The 23,485-nt window shown below is 40.9% G+C and overlaps 1 protein-coding gene across 1 annotated transcript in view; it reads left to right on the plus strand.

The window, feature by feature from the left end:
• ccdc57 (coiled-coil domain containing 57) overlaps positions 1 to 23,485 on the plus strand; it is a 92,661-nt gene that overhangs the window by 26,469 nt on the left and 42,707 nt on the right. Inside the window, exons 4-7 of the mRNA XM_028819228.2 lie at positions 14,490 to 14,591; positions 14,803 to 14,960; positions 19,428 to 19,502; positions 22,698 to 22,898. Of these exons, the coding sequence (XP_028675061.1) occupies positions 14,490 to 14,591; positions 14,803 to 14,960; positions 19,428 to 19,502; positions 22,698 to 22,898 (536 nt within the window). The remainder of the gene's footprint in view (positions 1 to 14,489; positions 14,592 to 14,802; positions 14,961 to 19,427; positions 19,503 to 22,697; positions 22,899 to 23,485) is intronic.

The following is a 23,485-nucleotide window of genomic DNA, read 5'->3' on the forward strand; positions in this document are numbered from 1 at the left end:
CATCGCTCAAGTACACACAGTCCGCCCCTACATCTGTTTTGATTTTTGTCCAGAGTGAGTGGTGGACTAGTTGGATTGAGTCACTGGACATGTCCTACTAGGCGAGTGGCCTTCATGGGAACGTGCCACCAACTGCCTCCGTCTCACTACGATTATGTAATAGGAATTCTGTGACTCAAAATCGCTGTAAAAGTCGTCAAATGTGACATGGCCTTTAAGTGTGTGTGAGTAAAGTCCGCTCTTGCACGTTCTTTTGTTAGCTTCTCATTTCCAAGCTAGTTTTTAGAGCCTACAGTATTTGGGTTTGCACCATGTGCTCTTCTTCCTTTTCCTGAATAAACATGAGCTGGATGTTTATAAATATTATTTTTTCATCTGTTAAACTTGGCAGAGACTAGTGGGATTTCAAAAAAAATTCAATATTTATTGAAGAAAGATTGAAAATCTGCATTTTTGTCACAAATCCATAGCATTATTGAAAGTCTTTCCTTTCCGGCTGGCTTGGTCTGCACAGACTTTCCAAACAAGTTCTTATGCCTGTTGCTTGTGATGAAGCCGCCTCATTGTACACAACTACGCTTTAAAGAGGAACAGGATGGTTCTGAACATCAAGAATGGGATGGTATCGTTGGAAACGTGAACTGTCCTCCATAAAGTTTATGATTGCATTGTACTTGTCCGCTTGTTACAGCGCTTTGAGCCTGCACTTGGTGAAGAGTACTGTACAAAAATAAACCAAATTGAATTTGTGCCACTAACGCCGTCAACTAGAGCCAGCCAGACTATACAGTTCCAGATATTCTTATATTACAAGCGACAACATTTATTTTTATAGCAGATGTTTGAGATTGTATAAAGTGCTTTCCAAATGACAATAGATAAACTACAATAGGCTACTCTGAAAATATACAGTAAGTACAACCCTTGGAAACCTATCTGAACAGACAAAAATTAGATCTTCATGCAAACAGTGCCAGCAGATAAAGGCGATAAACTTGAACAAATGACACACAACATTGACATGGTGTATTCATTCTCACAATCTAAATTAATTGATTTGTCACATGGAAAAAGTAAGTTCACCCCTACCTTTATCGCCACTTTAAATTCTTAAAATTAGAATTGGGTGTTCCAGATGAGGTGCCAATGATTAGAACCTCCTTGGGGAGCATGCAGATGGACCTGACTGTGTTACTTAAACTGCAGATATTGAGGGTCTGGCGTTGTTTTTGCTGTTGACTTGTGTGGTGTCATCATGCCAAGATCTAAGGTGCTTTCTAAGGCTCTCAGAAAGTAGGTTGTGGATGCCCAAAATAATGTTTTACAATATGCTGCTCTTCAGTTCTACCTGCCAGTATTTCTACATCCAATAACATGCAAAAATGGTCCAGGAACTACCTCATGTCAAGTTTTAGTCCTTTGGAAATGACCAAATCCCGAGTGTGTCCTCTCTTGTGCAGGCTAAGGTCAGAAGAGTGCAGTAAATTCATACATTCTCTTGCTTTTCATCTCCAGCGATAGTCCATGACAAAGAGCTTTTTTTTTTTTTTTTTTTTTTTTTTAACACACACAGTTAAGTAAAAGGAGCTCAAATCTAAGTTCAATTCTTTCTTGGCAGTTTTGCAATTGATGGTTTAAGCTTCATGGAACTCAACAGCGACACACTTTCAAATAGCACATCAGTCATGTTGTTCACACTTTCCTTGGTTACTGAGAGCTCGGTTGCAGGCTTTCTGCTTGTAAGCTGCCAGTCCCTCGTAATGAGCTGATCAGCATGTTGACGCAACTCTGGAGTGGCGGTTGTTGTTCATCGCACATAGTGTGGCACGTTGATGAACGCTACTTGGTATTACTTAGAACCGAAAGTTTGTGAAGGCCTTGAGTAATGTGCTTTGATCAACAGCACTGCCTCTGTACACATTTTTGTCACCAACTGTGAATGGCCATTACCAATTCCTTTCTCACCACAAGTGATTCAACGACAGACAATTGTTTAAAACGCACGTTGCCACAGGATGGCATGTTAGCGGCCAACTACATGTACTCTAGGAACTGCATTGTTCTGTGGTGCTGCAGTAGCAAGCATGTCATTTCGTGTTCACCAGAGAACAAGTTGCAGACTTTTTCTGTTTATTTTGATTCTAAAAGCATCAAAATGACAGAGAAATATAAAAAAACATAATTCTAGTTCTTCATTTTAACTCTCCATCATGCTGTCCAGCCCAAATGCAAGAAAATATCAAAGAGTTCAAAAGAAAAGACAACGTTTTGCTTTTGTGTCGATCAATCACTGGTGAAAAAAATATTAAATTCAAAATGCCACTTCCGTTTCAAAATGTGAGTAACACCAAGTTTGACTACAGAACACATACAAGACACCTAACAGCCAATCAAAACCATAGCTGCAATTCTCACAAAGCAGTGTCAACTGTCTCCGTCCATCACAGCGAATAGCTGGCTTTTCCCAATGGGTCATTCAGACATTTTTTTTTATTTATTTTTATTAGATCTTTCTCCGACTTACAGGGAAAACTTGGGGGTTGGTGGCAGGATTGGCACTCCAGCCACCGTTTTTTTTAAAAAAAAAAAAAAAACAAAAAAAAACACCTCACACTGTTCCCGTGTGGTACTGAGGTGTCACCCACTGCACTCGGGTCCCAATCCAGGTGGTTCGTTGTGTGGTGGGTGCGGCAACTCGCTATCAGTGCATGCTCCCAACCTCTCTCTGCTCACAATCCATTTGATCTCACAATAAGGGATGAGACAGCCTACAGGGACGAAGTCTGCAAATTGTCAGTATGGAGCTCTGAAAACAGCAAAAGCACTTGTCATCGATTTTAGGAGACACTGGGATGACTCATCTCCTCTGAAAATCAATGGAGATGATATGGATAGGGAATCCAGATTTCCTTCTCTCTCTCTCTTCTGTTTTTGTCTTGAGTGAGTTTTCCCTTAATAGCCACCAGGCGTTCTCAAGTACTTTTGTTTCGCTGTTTAACTGAAATAATTTTGCGGAGTGTGCTCTGTTGATGCCTTGGACATTTTGGAAGACTATTTATTAAAATAGAAATAAATAAAAGCTTAATTATGTAAATTAACGTAAAAGAAATGTAGATACTAATCTGACTGCAGAACACTAAAGCCTATGACATCTTTTTTTGAATTTTACAGGAAAGTAAAACCTGCAGTATTGTTTATTTCTGATATTTTTAAACAATGCTAAGTCATGATCAAATAGCAACAACGGACAGACATCCAAGTAAGAAATGAGATGGAACAAGAGCTTGCAGCCACTTGGACCATCCAGCACAGTGTTAGTCATGCATGCCACATGGTAGCTCAGTGTTAGTCACTCATGGCACATGGGAGCGGTAACCGTGGCATTTAAAGGTGTTTTCACGCTCGGTAGTCTGTTTGCTTTGTGCTGAATCTGGTGACAAGTGGACACTTTGTTTCAATTTCCAGTTAGTGCAATCACCGTTCACAAAGCAAACTTTCAAAAAAAAAAAAACTACAAGCAACATACAAAAATAGTGCACTACCAAGGTAGCTAGGATCATGAAGGACTCCTCTCCCCCTTTCTACAGCCAGCTTAAATACTTAGGATCAAGAACAGAAAGACTGAGAAGGAGCTTCAAAAATAACGAATGGATATCTTGTCAGACATTCACCAAATTTGTAAAATGGTCATCTGTTATTTATATCTTTAAATTTTTATTATTTAACAATTATTATAACTCTATTTGCACATTTTAAAGTCAGTCAGTCATTGTCCAACCCGCTATATCCTAACACAGGGTCACAGGGGTCTGCTGGAGCCAATCCCACCTTTTAAGGTTTTATGCTTATTATTTTTTTTTTTAAGGTATACATTTTCATTTAACTGCACAGTACAAGCTGCTCACTGCTCCACAATGAATGCCCCATGGGTTTTTTGTGGACTTCTTTTTTTCCCTCAGAGGAAAAATCATCATGGAGAGTGGACAAGAGCTGCCCTTGTGTGCCACAGCATTTGCATTTGTTTACCGAGTACAGCTCTGTGAACAGAATGGCGACTATCTGATAACTGGAAGAGAACATGAAAATGATGTGTTACTTTGCATGCTAAAGAATGGAGACGTTTCACCGAGGTGACTGTACAAAAGAGGGCACACTCCGGCGAGGGCATACAGTGATGCGCTGCAGTGTCACTTAGACAGTTGACATGTCAGGTGCATGTAATTTCTGTTTGATGTTGCCTATTTGCTCACCAGTAACCTGCTGTGTTAGGTTACACTAATATATATATTAGCAGCTGGAGATCCACAAAGGGAGAAAAATGAATCCTGTATCATAAAGTAGTTTTTATTCCTGAGCTTTCAGCCCCTACCAGGAGCCTTCATCAGAGGATAATGCTTAGACTTACAAGAATCAAAGGCAATATATAGCACAATTCGTTTTTGGGTACAGGTCGTAACGTTTTATTTATTATAAACATGTTCTGCTTAGGTTTGCATATGCTGGGTTTATGTCCAAATGTCTGTTAATGGCGTTTTTGTCTGATAGCCAAGATTCAGCAGTTCTTTGACACTTTTAGTACTGCCCTTAAATCTTACTTGTACATTGTCCCAGTTAAACGTATGTCCTGTTGATTTTGTATGTGTATATCTGTGATCTTCAGTCCTTCCTTCTAACGGCGTTGCGATGTTCCTGTGTACGTGTTGCGATTCTTTTAGATGTTTGTCCTATGTATACCGCTGGGCAGCAACTGCGTGGAATGCTATAAACTGCGTTTCATGTTTCTGCTGTCGATTTCTTGTTTTTAGCGCTGAAAAGGACAATGCGCAGATTGTTGGCGGGTTTGTGTGCAATTCTGATGCCTGATTTGGACAGGATGCGTGCTGCGCCTTCAGACACACCGTGTTGATAAGGGAGTGTGTATCAAGTGGGATGGGGGGTCTGGTTCGAGTCAATTGTTTGCGGAGTTTTTTTTTTGCGTCTTCTGTGTAGGCATTGTTTAATGAATGTCTTTGAGTATCCGTTTGAAGTGAACAGGTTGAAAAGAGAGCGTCTTTCGTTCATTTTTTATTTCCTTCGTACTACAATGGGTGTGGACTCTTCTGAATAAAGTTTTAACACAATGGGTGGATGCTGGCGAAATGTAATATTTTGTCTGCATAGCATCCACCTTTTCACTTCAAATGGATACTCAAAGACATTCATTAAACAATACCTACACAGAAGACGCAAAAAAACTCCGCAAACAATTGACTGGAACCAGACCACTTGGTACACACAATCTGCGCATTGTCCTTTTCAACACTAAAAACAAGAAATCGACAGCAGAAACATGAAACGCAGTTTATAGCATTTCACGCAGTTCTTGCCCAGCGGTATAAATAGGACAAATATCAAAAAGAATCGCAACACGTACACAGGAACATCGCAACGCCGTTAGAAGGAAGGACTGACGATCACAGATCTATACACATACAAAATCAACAGGACATACGTTTAACTGGGACAATGTACAAGTAAGATTTAAGGCCAGTACTAAAAGTGTCAAAGAACTGGCTGAATCTTGGCTATCGGACAAAAACGCCATTAACAGACATTTGGACATAAACCCAGCATATGCAAACTTAAGTAGAACATGTTCATAATAAATAACACGTTACGACCTGTACCCCCCCCCCCCCCCCCATATATATATATATTCATGGCATTCGTAGCGTAAATCACAATCTGATTGTATGGGTGGTTACCTACCAGCGGCTTTAGCGCTGACGTCCGAGGTTCGATTCCCGTAAGCGAGTGCAGTAGAGTGTGTACACCTGATGAGCCCAGAATTAGGGCGAAACACGTGTCGCGTACTCTTTGCATTATTTGACAGTAAAACTAATTATATATATAATATATATATATAAATATACACATACATAATATTCATTGCATTCGTAGCCTGAGTCCCGACCTGATTGTATGGTAACGCATGTGGTTGGTCTGCCATTCGGCAAACATCCGCCACGGGGCCCTCATCAGTTGCGAGAAGCAGAGTGCTGGGCAGCGATTAAAATTTTTAATCGCAAACAATCACATTGTTATGTGCAAAATTCAATAATGAACTCAAAAGTAGTGTATTTGGTTTGCAAACACTTTAAACAAATAAGGTGCTTTTTAACAGCAGTATTCCCTTTACATAGTAGCAGTTAAAATATTTCTTGTAAATCTCAAATCTTAAACATGAATGTAATCAAATCAAATATAAAACCAAAGCTATTTGCCACTGCCAGGGCATTAACGTTTTATTTAGCTTGTTATAGAAAAACAAGTTACCCTCTGAGTCCAGAGCCACGATGACAACATTATAATGGGCACCTTCCAAGCAACATCAAGTTCACATTTCTAAATCGGTTTTCTTTTTTATCTGAACAGATACCATCAGAAACATTTTCTTTTAGCAGGCAGCAGCATAAACAGACTATGTTCAGTACTCTTTGAGGGCTAATATTTTTTCCAAAAAACTCCATTTTCTGAAAAGCACATAAAGCAATGGTTTGAGTCTGTTGCTGCCTGTTTTGCCTGCTGTCGGCGCGTGTTTGCAGCAGCGGCTCGACGGCCACCAGGAATACATGGTGGGCTGGCTGTGTTTGTGAGATGGGTGCGTTGGGGTGGCAGTTGCAGTGAGACGCAATGTGCGCAATCCTGTCATCATAAGGGTCTGTCCTCCCAGGCGAACGTTGCCATCGGTGCATCAGCTACATGAACGTGTTCAGCACCACGATCAGCTGGAGACCGATCAGCAGATGCCAGTACCTCACTTTCGTTTTCGACCTCCATCTCCAGATCACTTGCATCAAAATCGGAGTCTGATTCAGCGATAATACGAAAAAAGTCACATTTTGCTTCGAGCATTCACTTTGGTGTCTCTCCACATGCCATTTTAGAACCTGTTTGCTCTTCACTTTGTATGCACGCGCAGGGAATCGAGGTGAAATCAACAAAGCTAACTTTCCTTCTAGCAAAAGCTTATCAAAGTGCTATAACAAGACGATCACTGATCTCTATCGATCGCTAGCGAGACTGAGGCTTTGAAAATAATAACAAAAACTGTGTTACCGCTCAATAAAATAATTTTCAGCATTGATTAATTAATGTGTTAACACAATAATAACGCATTAACTTGACCAGCCCTAATATATACACATACATACCCTGTATACTATACTCTATTAACGTGTTGTGGCGGATGGCCGGGACCCTTGCCTGGCCAGAACGCCCAAACTATGGAAGGACCCGGGGAAAAACATTGCCGGGACAGTTTCTTGCCCGGGCGGATAGATGGCAGCCCCCTTGGTTTTCAACGGGGCCACAGGTTATGAGCATGGAGGCTCAACCCTGTTGGAACCCATGGCCTCCACCAGGGGGCGCATGGACCTTTCCAGGGCCTTATTTGGTCACGCTTCCGCCACACCCGCTCGTTAGACACGTGGAGTCCATCCAGGTGCCTTATAAAAGGAGCAGCCTCACTCCATAAGGGGGCCAGAGTCGGGAGGAGTGGAGGGAGAAGGACTGGCAAGAAGGGACTGAATGGTGTTGGTGCGGAGCTGTGCCCTGCGTTGTGTAAGAAGGAAGCTGTAAATAAACGTGTGGTGTGTGGAAAACTTGTCTCCTGCCTGTCTTTGTCTGGGTTGTGGTGGCAGAGTGCCCCCTAGTGGCTATTGTGTATAAAGATGTGCAGTTTAGGTTGACCAGGTGCCCTATATTCGCCCGGTATGACAGATGTGTAAGTGGGCATGCACTCTGATGTGATACCCTGTGATGAGTGGTCCTTGGCGCAGGTCACTTTTTAAATAAAAGATCAGGTCCCGGATAGCGTGTAGGCTTGGAATTGGGTGCGTGTGAGCACGTTTCATTCACTGGTTAATTAGGGTGCTTGGCCAACTGTGCCACACGTGTGGAGGTAGGCAGATCGCTTGGGTGCCTCAGTTGTACCTCGGGTGGAGTGGCTTGTCACACCTACACCCAATTAGAGGGGACAGTTTCAAAGGAGTCTGAACAGCAGACAGAAAAAGATGGAAATGAAAGAAAGCACAGAGGTTAATGGATGAAGAAGGAGGGCAGAAGGAAGCAGGCAAATGGGAATGGAGCCCCAGCAGCTGAAAAGGTTGTCTGCACCTGTTAGATGACATCACTCTGTGCTGTGAGACCCAAGCAGGGTGAGCCGGAGAGACGTCAGTTTTAAAGGGAAGCACCGGGGAACAGAGAATCCTGTCAAGTTGTAATCTCGATTTTATTTACTGGATTTTAACCTCCATATTCACTTTGACTTTTTATAAATTATTTATTTATAGAAGTTTTGCACTGCACTATTTGGACTCTAATTTGTTCTTGGATTTTAGAAAAAAAGCACATTGTCACTTTTGCACCTACCCCTTGTCTGGATGCATGTGTCCTCTTCTGTCCAGCTCATCTCGGTGACGGTACTGACGGTGGCAGGTTCAAGAGGCCCCTGGAAGGGACTGGTAGGATGGAGCCAACTCACACAGTCGCATGCCCCAGCACCATTTCTGGGAGTTGTTTGGTTCCAGGATTGTTGGGATAGGGCATGCCCCCTGCAAATGCATAATGGGAATAAACAGACTGTGAAAGTTAGAAATAATTACAACAAACCCTTGCAGCTGCTATGACTCTACAAGTTTGGATTGGCCACTCTAGGCACGTCATGAAATAAAGACTTTCATATTTAAAGGGACAGCAGTTGAGGAAGTATGCAAACGGTGACCTTGCAGACTGGACAAAATAGAAATGTCATGATGATTTTTGTCCGAGCACAAATGTCACAGGCTCACTGTTGCGTGCCAAATCCATTTCAGTAGTTGGTAAGTGCAGACACGGAGAAGTGTGCGGCTTCACTGCACTCCGGCCCTTAGACCCATTTCAGATCTCTGTATGTACTTTATTCTTCATTTAGAAAGACAAACTGTACTGGCCAAAGTTTGAGCACAGCAAATCACACAGAAACCACCACCAGTCAATTAGCTTATACCAAAAACAACAAATAAGTTTGCTTTCGCCACATACAAAATGTATAATTCCATCCCTATACGCATTATTGAACCTGCTTATTCCAGTTCTTACTCCAGAGCCATTGCAGGCAGAAACAAACCCTACATGGGTCGCGAGTAAAGCATTCAGCAGTCCTTTCATCTGTCTGTCCATCAGTCCAGTCTCTGAAGCAGCTTATTCAATTTTATGGATACGGTGAGCCAGAGTCTATCCTGGGAGAAATGAGCAAGGGCAAGTGGCCACCTTGGTTGGGATGCCAGTCCATTACACAATATACACACACCCAGACAGCCGGGTTTTAAACATGGGGCTTGGGGTGACAAATAGCTGGTGCTAACCTCTATGCCACCCATCAGGAACAGGCCTGTCTCCTTTTCTCTTCACATTCTGTACACTTCTGACTAAATATGACACCAGGGCATGTCACTTGCAGAAATTCTCCGATGACTCTTCAGTTATGGGGATGAGACAGAGGAGACTAGTCATATGGAGAACTTTGTTTCTTGAGGCAGAAAGAACAGCTGCCCATATAACCTCAAATAATGAACTTCTCTGGAACAAATGTTTGTAGCTTCTCTGACCCTGCTGGACCTGTGTTAGTGACCTATGACGTATGAATGATAACTGTCCTGTTTAACGTTAAGAAACAATCAATGCATGAGTTTGGGTGTCCTCCCACAATGCAAAGTTAATGGGCCACTCTGAACTGGCCTGTTGTAAGTAAGTGCAGGCGTGTGATAGGCTCTTGCCCCCTAGTGAACTGGTTCTTGCCTTGCCTGGAGTGCCAGGAGCAGTATGATTCATTAGGGGTTGCCACAGCGGATTATCTTCTTCCATATCGTCCTGTCTTCTACATCTTGCTTTGTGACACCCAGCATCTGCATGTCCTCTCTCACCACATCCATAAACCTTCTCTTACGCCTTCCTCTTTTCCTCTTGCCTGGCAGCTCTATCCTTAGCACCCTTCTCCCAGTATACCCAGCATCTCTCCTCTTCACATGTCCAAACCAACGCCATCTCACCTCTCAGTCTTTGTCTCCCAACTGTCCAACTTGAGCTGACCCTCCTAATGTCCTCATTTTTAACCCTGTTCATCCTCATCACACCCAGTGCAAATCTTAGCATCTTTAACTCTGCTACCTCCAGCTCTGCCTCCTGCTTTCTGGTCAGTGCCACCATCTTCAGCCCATATAATTGGAATATGCTCTTCCCTTGTGGCAATTAGAACAGCACTGTTTAATTTCATGAAAAATAGGAAGCAATAAAGAAAAGGAGCTGTCATGCAGATAGTAACCTTGCAAACTGGAGAGTAATTAAAAAAAAAAAAAAAAGCCACAATGTTTTTTGTGTAAGCACAAATGTCACAGGTGCCCACTCTTGCGTGCCAAATCCATTTCAATGGTTCATGTGCACAGACATGGAAGATTGCGCAGCTTCATTGCACACAAATCTGCAGGCCCATTTCAGATCTTTTTTTTTTTTTTTGACACTTAAAAAGGCCAACCTGGCCTTCTTAATCCCTTAGCCCCCTTACTCAAATGAAGATAATCTCTTACAGCCAATGTATCAGATAATATTTAATACTTCAAATAAAATATATCTAATCTAGTTGTTTTAAAAAGTGGAGTAAGGTGCAAGGCCCAGGGTGGTTACCACCATTAAGGACTGCAACTCCCATAAGCCTTTATAGGGCTGGTAGCAGGTCCTTCAGTGGAGATGAACAGGTGGCCTTGTCTCTTGAGCAGCCTGAAAAACACAAGGAACGTGGCAGAACATGCACCCACATACAGGAACCGAACTGATAAAAAAAAAAAAAAAAGATAATGTTGGTGTTTATGGCTATTATTTTTATAATTAACGTAAATGATGATAACCAAAGGACCAAAAATGAACAAAAAGGACATAAAAAGGAATTTATATAAAAGCCAGGGTTCTACCCCAAGCTTAAACATAACACACTCACCAGCCTCAACCTGACGTTTGTGCACAGCAAACACAAATTCTGTTACACTGCTCGCTTTACATATTTGAAGTGGTGCTGCCCTCTGCTGAAAATGGCACTGTATAAAATAACAATTTATTGTTTGGTTGATTGATTGACATCTGCCTTATTTACTGAGAAGCCAATTACTGATATGTAGACACCTGTGAGGAAAACAAAGTGCCTTGCACCTATCCAAGATCTTCATGACTGGCCACATCTGATTGGTTCTGCAGCCACTGAAGCCCCAGGGGCCGATCTCCACCCCCCACACCATTAAAAGCATTCATTAGAATGTCAGCCATTTTTAAATGGGAAAACTTGACAACCTTTGTTGCCTGCTGTGGTTCTCATGGCAAAAATGAGGAATAGTGTTAAGGTGAGAAATGCAATTTAAAAAGTGCAAATCAGCTGGAAGAAAACGCAGTAGCTGTAGCCGTTCCTGTGGGGACGGAGGTCAGCTCCCCACTAGGCTTTGATTTTGGTGACATTTTTAAATTTCAGGCTGATGTTGAGTGTTTATGAGAGCAGCCTTTAAAATGATTTATAGACCGAGCAGCCTGTTTGTGTGCCCCCCACCCCCGGCACCTCAGTCCACTTGTCCAGGCCATGTCTAGCCACATTAACTGTCTGTGTCTTAACTCACATGAAAACCGGGAGAGACAGGGAGGTTTCCTCCTTAACATCCTTAACATCCGAAAACTTGTCAATTAAGTTATCTGGTCGTCTGTGAATCATTCAGAACTTCCCTAAGATGGACTTGAGTCCTGTCTTGAGTTGCTGCTCTCTTTGAATCAGGACAGCCTCCCATGCCGTGCAGCTTTGTAACAGAAAAAATTCAGACGTGAGCGTCAGTAGGTTTTGCGCCCTAGGAACCAACTTACCCTTCAGTAATTATTTACCGCTCTGATACTGATCTTTCCAATCATAAAATCGGTCATTACGATAGCAATTGATGAGAAGAATTCATCATTAATTGCAGAATTACGGTATTTCAGGGTTCCTCTAGAGTGCCTCTTTCTCTTGCAAGATGTGGCTGAAAAACTAATCGGCACATTGTCATCTCAGAACAAGTTTAACTTTCAAGTTTGATATTTTTCCTTCCAGCCATTTTAGCTCTAGACCGACAGACACAGACAGACACGCACCCATCATCGAGATATCGATGTTTTTGTCAAACTAGACATCGAAATTTTTGCTGAATCTGACGCTTTCACTCCTCCTCCATAAGTGATAAGTTATGGTGGAGGAAGGCGCAAAGCAACAAACATGGATTTATAAAATGGCTGGGCAAACCATAATTTTATGAATGGGTGCATAAATTCAAAGCAGTCTCTTTCTTTCCCTTGAATTTTTATACAGTAGTTAAAACTGAAAACAACTTCTATCAGCATGCTGAAGCACAAGGCTATATATGTATTCACATTAAGCCCAGAAGATGAATGTAATCTGATTAAGTTCTAATTACCTCATCTGGATTTAGAAGGACACCTCAGCATTTCTAGATTCACTACACCTGTAAAACCTCCTTGGCAGAATTTGTGTCACGATCAGCACCTGGTGGCAGTTGTGCTGAACTGCTAACAAGAAGCCGTGGGTTCAGTAGCCAGCAGACTTTCTTTCTTTGTGACCTTGACTGAGTGACGTCACCTGCCAGCGCCTATACTGTCGAGTCAACTGTATGTTAGCTTGTGCTGGGAGTCATGAGGACTGGCATTATATAAAACCACAACCCTGTCACTCGAGCCACTTCAGTGCCAAAAGACTAGAACACTGGAGCCAAGTGTGCTGTATCTGTAAAGTCCCTTGGGATGGTGTTCACCAGCAGGAAGCATTTATAATGCAAAGTTTTTCTGTCGATGAGTGGTAGCATAGCATTCTTAACCCAGTTTAGTACAATTCAGGGTCAAAGGGAGCCTATTGTGGGAACGTGAGGCACAAGGCAGGAACCAGCTCTGCATGGGGGTACCGGTTCTTCACAGGATCCCTTTCAAATATATCCCCACTCACAGGGGGCCAATTTAGACAGATAAGATTAACCTAATATACATATCTTTGTTATGAAAACCAGAAATAAGGAGGACATGCAAACAGCATACGATAGTAACACTGGATCGGTGTCTGCAGCAGTGCCAAGCTGCCATGTTCAGTTGTGGATCTTGCCCCAGGGGTTTTACTTTTGCTTTCTTTGTAATTTTTTTTATTTAATTTACATTTTTGGTTAATTGGTTTTGTTGAGCATTTCTCCGTGTCTGCCAATCATGTTGATACGTTTTGGGGTCAGACGCCAGTTTAAGTAATTGCCCTTAAGTGCCCTAATTCACCCAAGCTACAACACCTGAAGGCTATAAAGACCTTTGTCAGACGGTCACTCTTTGCTTAGTTTCTTTTGACCCTGCTCTTAATTATGAATTGTGTTTACTCGTGTCTTTTTTTTAATATGAATCTTAATACTTTGTGTGGCTTTTGTGTTTTACTGTTTGAATTTGTTTCCTCTTTTTCTGTAGAACTAGTGTGTTGTACCATGTTAGCCATTATGAATATAGTGAGAAGTCACACAAAATGACACCTTTTATTGGCTAACTAAAGATTACAATATTTTTTTTTTGTTCTTTATTTCGTCTTATACGATTTCTCGTATTAGAAATTTGTTAGTTTTCGCATACCCCTTGGGGTTAGAGCGCAGGGTCAGCCATTGTACAGCGCCCCTGGCGCAATTACAGGTTAAGGGTCTTGCTCAAGGGCCCAGCAGAGTAGGATCTCTTTTGGCAGTGACGGGGATTCGAACTGGCAACCTTCTGGATACCAGCACGGTCTGAGTTGCCTTGAAAGCTTGCATATTGTAATCTTTTTAGTTAGCCAATAAAAGATGTCATTTGGCTTGACTTCTCACTTTCCTCTTTTTTGAACTTTCTGAATTTTGTTCTACTTCCTGTTTGATTGTTTATTTCTGTTATGGTCTTTTGCTTTGAATTTCTCTTAATTATAACTAAACCATTATTCAAAAGTTTCAGGGTGTTTTAGATGGCTCCTCTCTGTATATGGCAGTAGTCCTAACACAGATTCTGCATCACTCTGCTGCCCAACAATTCACCTTTGATCCCCGTATTCAGTTTCGTGCAATGTTGGCCACAGCAGCATAGGTAAACTCTGCTGCCCCCTAGTGTCTTCTTCATGGAGCCTCGTCAGTTTCTGGTCTTGTTCTTCTTTTTGAGCCTCTTTTTGTATTTTTAGCATAGAAACCTACCCATCAGACATTAATCTAAGGTGTGTTTAAAAAAACCTCCATTTATATAAGTTGTGATTTCTTTATTAGTTTAAATACTGGATTTATTTTGAATGACAGCATCTTTGCCTTTTATACTGGCTCCACTTGTGTGTGTCCCATGGAACATGACTACATCCATTTTTTTTGAAATGTCAGCTCCGGACATGATTTTGGTTCCTGTTTCTTCACCAGGAGCTGATGGTAGAATTTGACAGTGAGATGAGACGCAGAGAGCATGAGTTCACTTTGAAAATGGACGGAATGAGCAATGTGGTCCTTGCACATGAACTCAAGGTAAGGATGATTCATCTTTAGTTTGGCTTCTCACAAGGTCATGGCTTTGAAGTGAGACAAAGCAGAGCTAACGTTTGAGTACTATTGATGTTTTTATCTGAAGAACTGGAATCTCAAAGTGTTGACAAACATACAGAACTGAATTTCATATCCTGCTGTGATGCTGATGATAGTTTCTTTTTTCTCTTTTTCTTATATCTGAAATGCAAAGGTCAAATTACTTTCCAAGGAAGTGGAGGTTCACAGAAGTGCACAGGCAGAAGCTTTTGAGGCATTACAGGCTGCAGAGAAGAACACCCATCTGATGGAAAAAAACATCAAACGTAAAGAATGGGAGGTCAAAGATGTCTCAGTGGTAAAGGATGCACGGTAAGATTCCACAGGAATTTCCGTGCCCTGCAACCAGTCTACTGTTATGACGGTCAGTCCATCCATTTCTTCACACACTTGCTCAGTTTTTCAGAGAGCTGCAGCCCGTCGCTTTCATCAATCATTTCCTTTGTTTGCCGTTAGCCAGGCCCTTTATTTTATTTTGTCCTTCAAAGAAAATTAAAACAGGGCTAAAATGTACAATGCAAACACTCCTCATATCAGCTGTCCATTTGCTAATCCATAATCTAATACAGTGGTTCTCAACCCATGGGCCGCGGACCAAAGGTGGGCCGTGCTAAAGTCTTAAATCAGTACCAAAATTAGACAAAAAGTCAGAGGAAACAAGAAAATAATCCGCATTTTTTACACATTGTTAGCGGCAGACCGTACGTACGGATACAAGCTGCAGGATTTTGGGGCTTAGAGACGCTTTGTTTAATTTAGTTATTTTAGTACTTTGGTTCTGAATTAACCGGTCGTGCACAAGATGAATTAGCGGAGCTGTCTAGCGATCGCACATTACAAACTAAATTTGACGATCCTGCTATGGATATCTCTTTCTTTTGGTGCATAGTTTCGCTTGAATATCCGTTGTTGTCAGCACTAGCAATGAAAGTTCTTATACTTTTTTCAACAACTTATTTGTGCGAGGTTTCATTTTCTGCATTGACTGCCATGAAAACAAAATATCGGTCAAGAATCTATCTATCAAAAAATTTCAGCCAGAATTGACATGCTATGTAAGCCCAAACAGCATAATCTTTGACAACTTTACTAACGTAAATGAAAATAAAATAAACCAGATAATGATTATCGTTGTCTCTCTATTTATTATTGTATTTGTGTAGCAAGCAATGAGCAACTAAACATGTAAAGAAAAAAATTACATAATACTGTATATTAGTAATATTTACCCCCAATTACTAAACGCATGAGCAATAAATTATATGCCAGCGAAGGCTAACATGTGGGCCGCAGAAATGTTTGAATTGTTAATGTGGGCCTTGCATAAACAGGGCCTGAGAACCACTGATCTAATATGAGGATTCAGGCCCCTATTATGCCATTGAGTTGTAAGATGGAAGTGAATGACCAGGGAATAAGATGCAGGACTAAACTAATTATATAAACATTTAGAAGCATACACGTCAACATGCTGGTTTCGGCGGTATGTACCAACGTAGCATGCAAATAGCTGGCACACTTGTTATTGGTATCAAGCAGTTAAAAAAAAAAAAAAGCATTGTTCAACTTGAGAAAACCCTTATAATAGCGATTTCATTTTATTACTTTGTTCAATTATTTATTGCTTTTTTGTGAATTACATTAAAGGGAATATGACACAAATCAACGAAGAGCTGGTGCAATATCAGTTAGGTTTCTGACTCAAATCAAACGGAAGCCAAGTTAGCTTGATGTTTGTATGCCATCTTAACTGCCATCTGCTGCCCAACTCGGAGAGTTGTGTGATCCGGGAGTCCAATGTGTATGTAGTAGTCCTTCGTGCGCACTGAGACATCAGACTTGGCAGTTAAACTTATTAAAATAACAAACAGGAATTGCATTTATGGCAGTTATTTCCGTTGTTTAGTAACAAATTAATCAGGCTGATTTTTAAAAATTCTAGCACTTAATAGCCTTAAGGTAGTGTAACTCATCATGTACCGCTGCCAAAGGATAAACTAAAGAGCCACTCAACAATAATCACAAAAGTGACAAGGAACATAACAAGTGTGGGTGTTATCCTTCCATACCAAGCCCATCAGGAACTAGGGTTGTCAAAATTATCGAAATATATTCCTAATTTTTCATGGTATCGATTCTACCGGCTACATTACGAGTGCATTTCTAGTTCCCCATGGGTTGAGTTCCATCCCCTTGCCAGTGTTATTAAGATGGCAATTTCAGCAGCATTGGAGCCTTCACCAGTATGCTTAACTGGCAATGAGGGCAGCTGGAAAGGCCTCTGGAAACATTTTGGTTTTCTGGCAGATGGCAACAGAAAACTACATACACGCAAACGTGTACGCAAGATTTGCAAGCGACTCAATACAAAAAATTTCGAGTGGTGGTATACGTGTAAATTATGAAAACATTAATAAGTATAAACCTGTAAACTGTTGTTTGAAGTAGGGACGTGACATTTATTTATTTGTACCAGTTAAATCATTTTTTGTAGCCAGTTGAACATATCAAGAAGCAAAACTATATATGAGGCTCTGTACTCGCTCGTTTTTTTAAACCTACACCGCAAAGCCTGCTGCCATAGTGCGTTAATTTCTTTTACTTTATTACGTGTGATTTTAAAATTACATTTCGTCACATTTGCTCTATAATGTAAGGCTCTGTAACCTTTCAGCACTCAACTGCGCAAACAGCGACGCTACTCCTCCATGTGCTCGTATTCTTCCAGCTTTGCTTCAGAGTGTGTATTTAGTATGTCACAGCTCATTTGCAGCCCAACAACAGCAACAGAGGCCTCGTGGAAGAGGACGTCGACATGCTAGCCTTTCTTGCAATAAATTTAGAAGTTGCAAAGACATTGCAGTTTACATACACAAAAATGCCATGTGCACTATTTGCGTTTATACAAAGCCTTAAAGTGTGTTAGTGGTCTGTCTGTGTGTTACTTTTCTGAAGAATTGTTTACAAAAAACATATTAACGTTCATTTTACTTGAATGCTTATTTAATGTTTTAATATTTTTATGTATTCATATATACGAGGGAAGTGTGACAGTGGTGAGGACTGCGGTAGGAGTGACGGAGGTGGGATTACATCTCTGAGCACTTTCTTATTTGCAATGGTGATGGACAGGTTGACAGACGAGATTAGACAGGAGTCCCCATGGACTATGATGTTTGCTGATAACATTGTGATCTGTAGCGAGAGTAAGGAGCAGGTTGAGGAGACCCTGGAGAGGTGGACATATGCTCTAGAGATGAGAGGAGTGAAGGTCAGTAGGAACAAGACAGAATACATGTGTGTGAATGAGAGGGAGGTCAGAGGAATGGTGAGGATGAGGGGAGTAGAGTTCGCGAAGGTGGATGAGTTTAAATACTTGGGATCAACAGTATAGAGTAATGGGGATTGTGGAAGAGAGGTGAAGAAGAGAGTGCAGGCTGGGTGGAATGGGTGGAGAAGAGTGTCAGGAGTGATTTGAGATAGACGGATATCAGCAAGAGTGAAAGGGAAGGTCTACAGGACGGTAGTGAGACCAGCTATGCTATATGGGCTGGAGACGGTGGCACTGACCAGAAAGCAGGAGACAGAGCTGGAGGTGACAAGGTGACGAGTTAAAGATGCTAAGATTTGCATTGGGTGTGATGAAGATAGACAGGATTGGATTAGGAATGAGGACATTAGAGGGTCAGCTCAGGTTGGACGGTGGGAGACAAAGTCAGAGAGATGAGATGGCGTTGGTTTGGACATGTGCAGAGGAGAGATGCTGAGAATATGGGGAGAAGGATGCTAAGGATAGAGCTGCCAGGTAAGAGGAGAAGAGGAAGGCCTAAGAGAAGGTTTATGGATGTGGTGAGGGTGGACATGCAGGTGATGGGTGTGACAGAGCAAGATGACAAGGACAGGAAGATATGGAAGAAGATGATCCCGCGGTGGTGACCCCTAATGGGAGCAGACAAAAGAAGACGATTCAGTTAAAATTTAATGACATTTGTACATTTTGTTGTACTACCTCAGTATCACAATTTATGTTCATCAATGTGAAAACACTGCTGACTAGATTTAAACGTCTTTAGTTTTTATTGCTTACAGAACTTTACCCTTACCTTTTATAAAAGGTTGCACTACTTGGAAGTATTTGCACTTAATGACTGAAATTTCTGTCATTAGATATCATCAATGTTAAGATTTTAATTCATTAAGATTTGCTATGTTTTATCGAGTTACATTATATACTGTATTGGGTATCGAAAATGGTATCAAATTTCAATGCTTAGTATTGTATCGAAGTTCGACATTTTGGTATCGTGACAGTCCTATCAAGTTCGGGTAGACTAATTGTGGTTACTGAGTGGCAGAGGTGATGCCGACTTTTTTTTTTAGGATTGTAAACGTGTGGTGCTCTTTCTACACTGTCTGGGGTCAGTTTGTGCCATTGGTCACTTTAAGTCTTAAAATGAAGACCTGGCTCATCTCCCGTGCTGACAATGGGGGTGCTATTCAGTGTGTGATTATTCAGAGCAGTGTAGACACGGGGTGGTTATCCTCAGTGCTTTAAAAGCAGTCAGTTGAAAGAAAAACAGGTCACAAGTGCAGCTATTCATTTGAGGCTTCCTATGATTATACCAATTCCTGAGGTCTGGCTCAGGCAAAAATAGGACATTTATTATGTTCAGAAGGAGAACACCAATTGATTGATGTGAATAATGCAAATGAAATATACAGGTATTAATAATCTGTGTATGTCAGACTTGTATCAGTTTTACTTTTGTGCTCTAACAGGATAAAGGAGTTGGAAGATAAACTCAGGTTAATGGAACTGAGCTGTAAGAAAGAAGAGGAACTGTTCAACAAAAAGTAAGACTCTCCCTTAATGTGTAATTCATGGTTGATTATTTATCAAAATAATGCCTTAATACCATCAATTCTAAGCTTCGTTTTAATGCATCGCTAAATCTTCTTCAAAGTCTGAATATTTCCACATCAGGGAATGTGTATCATGAATTTGACCCTATCCAAAAGTTGTTTTTGCTTAAATTCTTACCAAAGCTTTTATTTTTTTCTCATATGGATTATTTCTGTCTTCCAAAAAGATCCTTACAAACGCTGCAGATGGTGAAGAGCTCAGCTGCTAGTCTTTTGACAAGTCTTTGCTGTACAATTACCCCAGTGTTATGGCATCTGCAGCAGTTCCTTGTTGAACAACGCATTCATTTTTAACATGTTATCCTTCACCTTGAAAGCTTTACATGACAAATCCCCTTAATATTTATCATTATTGGTAAATCGTTATATACCAAGTAGAGCCCTCTGCCTAGTTGATAGCCACCTCTTATGTTCTTCATTTTACAGATTTAAAAAATTTGGGGCTGGAGCCGTTCTGTACTACACTTCTAGACTTTAGCACAAAGTTAGTCAAACAGAAGACTTCAAGGCCTTTTCATTTGGTCAGGCCTTACATTTTTTTGTTTTTTAGTTGTGTCAATTTATTTTCTGTCATTCTGCTGTTTATTATTATGTTATGTCTTTTTTTTAACCTTTGGATCAACATACCCAACTCCAAAAATGGGCCGGACAAAATTATTGGCACCTTTTCAAAATTGTGGGTAAATTGTTTTACTTTAAGCATATGATGCTCGTTTGAACTCACCTGTGGCAAGAAACAGGTGCTGGCAATACAGCAATCACACCTGAAGCCAGTTAAAATGGAGAAAAGTTGACCCAACCTTTCTGTTGTGTTTCTGAGTGTGCCACACTAAGCATGGAGAACAGAAAGAAGAGCAGAGAATTGTCTGAGGACTTGAGAACAAAAATTGTGAAAAAATATCAACAATCTCAAGGCTACAAGTCCATCTCCAGAGATCTTCATATTCCTTTGTCCACTGTGCGCAACATAATCAAGAAGTTCACAACACATGGCACTGTAGCTAATCTCCCTGGACGTGGACGGAAGAGAAAAATTGATAAAAGACTTCAACGAAGGATAGTCCGAATGGTGGATAAACAACCTCAATCAACTTCAAAACATATTCAAGCTGTTCTGCAGACTCAGGATGCAACAGTGTCAGCTCAAACTATCCGTCGACATCTGAACGAAATGAAACGCTATGGCAGGAGAGCCAGGAGGACCCCACTGCTGACACGGAAACATAAAAGCCAGACTGGAGTTTGCCAAAATGTACTTGAGGAAGCCAAAATCCTTCTGGGTGAACATCTTGTGGACAGATGAGACCAAGGTAGAGCTTTTTGGTAAAGCTCATCATTCTACTGTTTACAGAAAATGGAATGAGGCCTACGAAGAAAAGAACACAGTACCTACAGTCAAACATGGTGGAGGTTCTAAGATGTTTTGGGGATGTTTTGCTGCCTCTGGCACTGGATGCCTTGACGGTGTGCAAGGCATCATGCAATCTGAAGACTACCAAAAGATATTGGGGCGCAATGTAGGGCCCAGTGTCAGAAAGCTGGGTCTGCGTCAGAGGTCATGGGTGTTCCAGCAGGACAATGACCCCAAACATACCTCTAAAAGCACTCAGAAATGGTTGAAGACAAAGCACTGGAGAGTTCTGAAGTGGCCAGCAATGAGTCTGGATCTAAATCCGATTGAACACTTATGGAGAGATCTCAAAATTGCTGTTGGGAGAAGGCACCCTTCAAATCTGAGAGACCTCGAGCAGTTTGCAAAAGAAAGAGTGGTCGGAAATTCCAGTTGACAGGTGTAACAAGCTTGTTATTAGTAATAGGAAGCGCTTGATTTCAGCTATTTTTTCCAAAGGGCATGCAACCAAATATTAAGTAGAGGGTGCCAATAATTTTGTCCAGCCCGGTTTTTAAGTTTTGTGTGAAATGATGTCAGATTTGGCTTTTTTTCTCTGTTTTTTTGTGTTGTTCCAATGAAACATAAAGGAAATAAACAAGTGTATACCAAGACATTTGTAATTGCAACAATTTTCTGGGAGAAATGGTGCATTTTCAAGGAAAATTTCAGGGGTGCTGATAATTTCGGCCAGGACTGTATATGTAGGTTTTAAAATAAGCCCGATTTTAAAGTGTGACAAAAGATGTGATATAAAAACAGCGCAGAAAATTGTTGCACTTTTAGGCTTAGGATTTTATATATTGAGAGTAGATATACTGGTGCATAATAAATTACAGTTACTTTTACACACTAAGTTCTCCAGATGCTTTTGTGTCGATGGACACTGACGTAAAATCCTTACATTTTTTAATGATCATTCTCACTTGATTTTTTTGCCCTAATGTGGAAGTTGATTGAAATATAAATAATGATTGCTTTATTAGTTACTGTTGTTCAAGGTGTGTTCATCCAGAATAGACTTTTTATTTTCTATGCAGCTATGTCAGATCTTCTGCTGGGTTTAATTTATGGACTTTCTGAATGCTATGCCAAGAGCTGAAAGGAATAAGATATTGCTTTAATAATTCTTTTATTTTCTGTTTATATTTTTGATTTACAGTAGTTGTTGATTAATCTGTTCGACTGGATTAACCAAATATAAACTTGTTTTCTTTGTCTGTAAATTCTAAGCTGGTGTGACTTTTCACCCAGATCTGTGTCCATATTTATCAAGCATCAGAGTAGGAAAAAGAGTCCTAAATTTGTGAAAAATCTCAATTGATGCGAATTTGGCCCTACTATTATAAGTAGCAGGAATATTTTTGTATCAATTTTCCTAATTTAGGAAGAATCTCCTAACTTCACTTGGAAGCTGTCCCAAATCGCTAGAATATGACGTTCAGGCAGAGATCAGCACACACATTCTAGGAAAGGCAGAATGTTTTGGAAACTCTGGACAAGAGTGAACTCATAAAAAGATCAATTTGACAGGGATGGAATGATATTTGTTACAAATCTTGTGTTGGCTTCATCTATACGGAGAAGCAACACACTGTCAGCCAAAATGAAAGTGTTGGTAGCATTACTCTACGTGTCAAATGCTGCTTTTGCAATAGCAATTATTTGGGTGTGTCTTTTGTCATTGGACAAATAAATTAAAATATTTTGTTTTTCTTTTTGTTTTGTCTGTGCAGGCATCAGGATTTGGACCGTTTTGCCCGTGAAAAAGAGTCACAGTTGGAGACCATAAAGGAGGCCCATGCTGAACAGATCCGGGAAATGGAAAACAAGCATAGGGAATTGCAGATGAACCTGGAAACGCTCGAAATGGAAAAACGCAGAATGGAGTGGAACATTAGTGACACCCTGAAGGAGAAGCAGGAGCAGATTGAGAAGCAAGTGTTCTGTTTAGCTTCTGTGTAGTGGTCTTTTTTTCTGTTTATTACTCTTTAGAAATGCATGCCACACACAACTCATTTATATCTGAATTTCAAAAACAAAAGCAGACAGTTTACCACCATCGTTTGATTCTTTTTGTTCCTCTGTCAGGGAGTGGACTGCAGATAGGATTGTCTACAGCAAATCATGCTTACAGTAGTCTGGTTTACAGCAGGATGTGAAATGAAAGTGACTGAGCCGTTGATACAGGTGGACGTCATATGTTTGTACAGCCAGAACTGTTGCTTCCTAATATTTGTGCTAATCAAACCATTAAACCTACAGGAGCCAGTTGAACCTTTCTATGGGTTTTTTGTTAACAGGTTATCAAGTTCAAGCTGTAAAAACCAGCAAACTAGAACATGGCCTTCACTTTTCTTTCCTTTGAAATAATTTGGAGAATATTTAACGTCTGCGGTGGGCTGGCACCCTGCCCTGGGTTTGCCTCCTGCCTTGTGCCCTGTGTTGGCTGGGATTGGCTTCAGCAGACCCCTGTGACCCTGTAGTTAGGATATAGCGGGTTGGATATGAATGGATGGATGGA

The sequence above is a fragment of the Erpetoichthys calabaricus genome, chromosome 14 (genome assembly GCF_900747795.2).
Source record: "Erpetoichthys calabaricus chromosome 14, fErpCal1.3, whole genome shotgun sequence".
In the NCBI taxonomy this organism is placed as follows: Eukaryota; Metazoa; Chordata; class Cladistia; order Polypteriformes; family Polypteridae; genus Erpetoichthys; species Erpetoichthys calabaricus.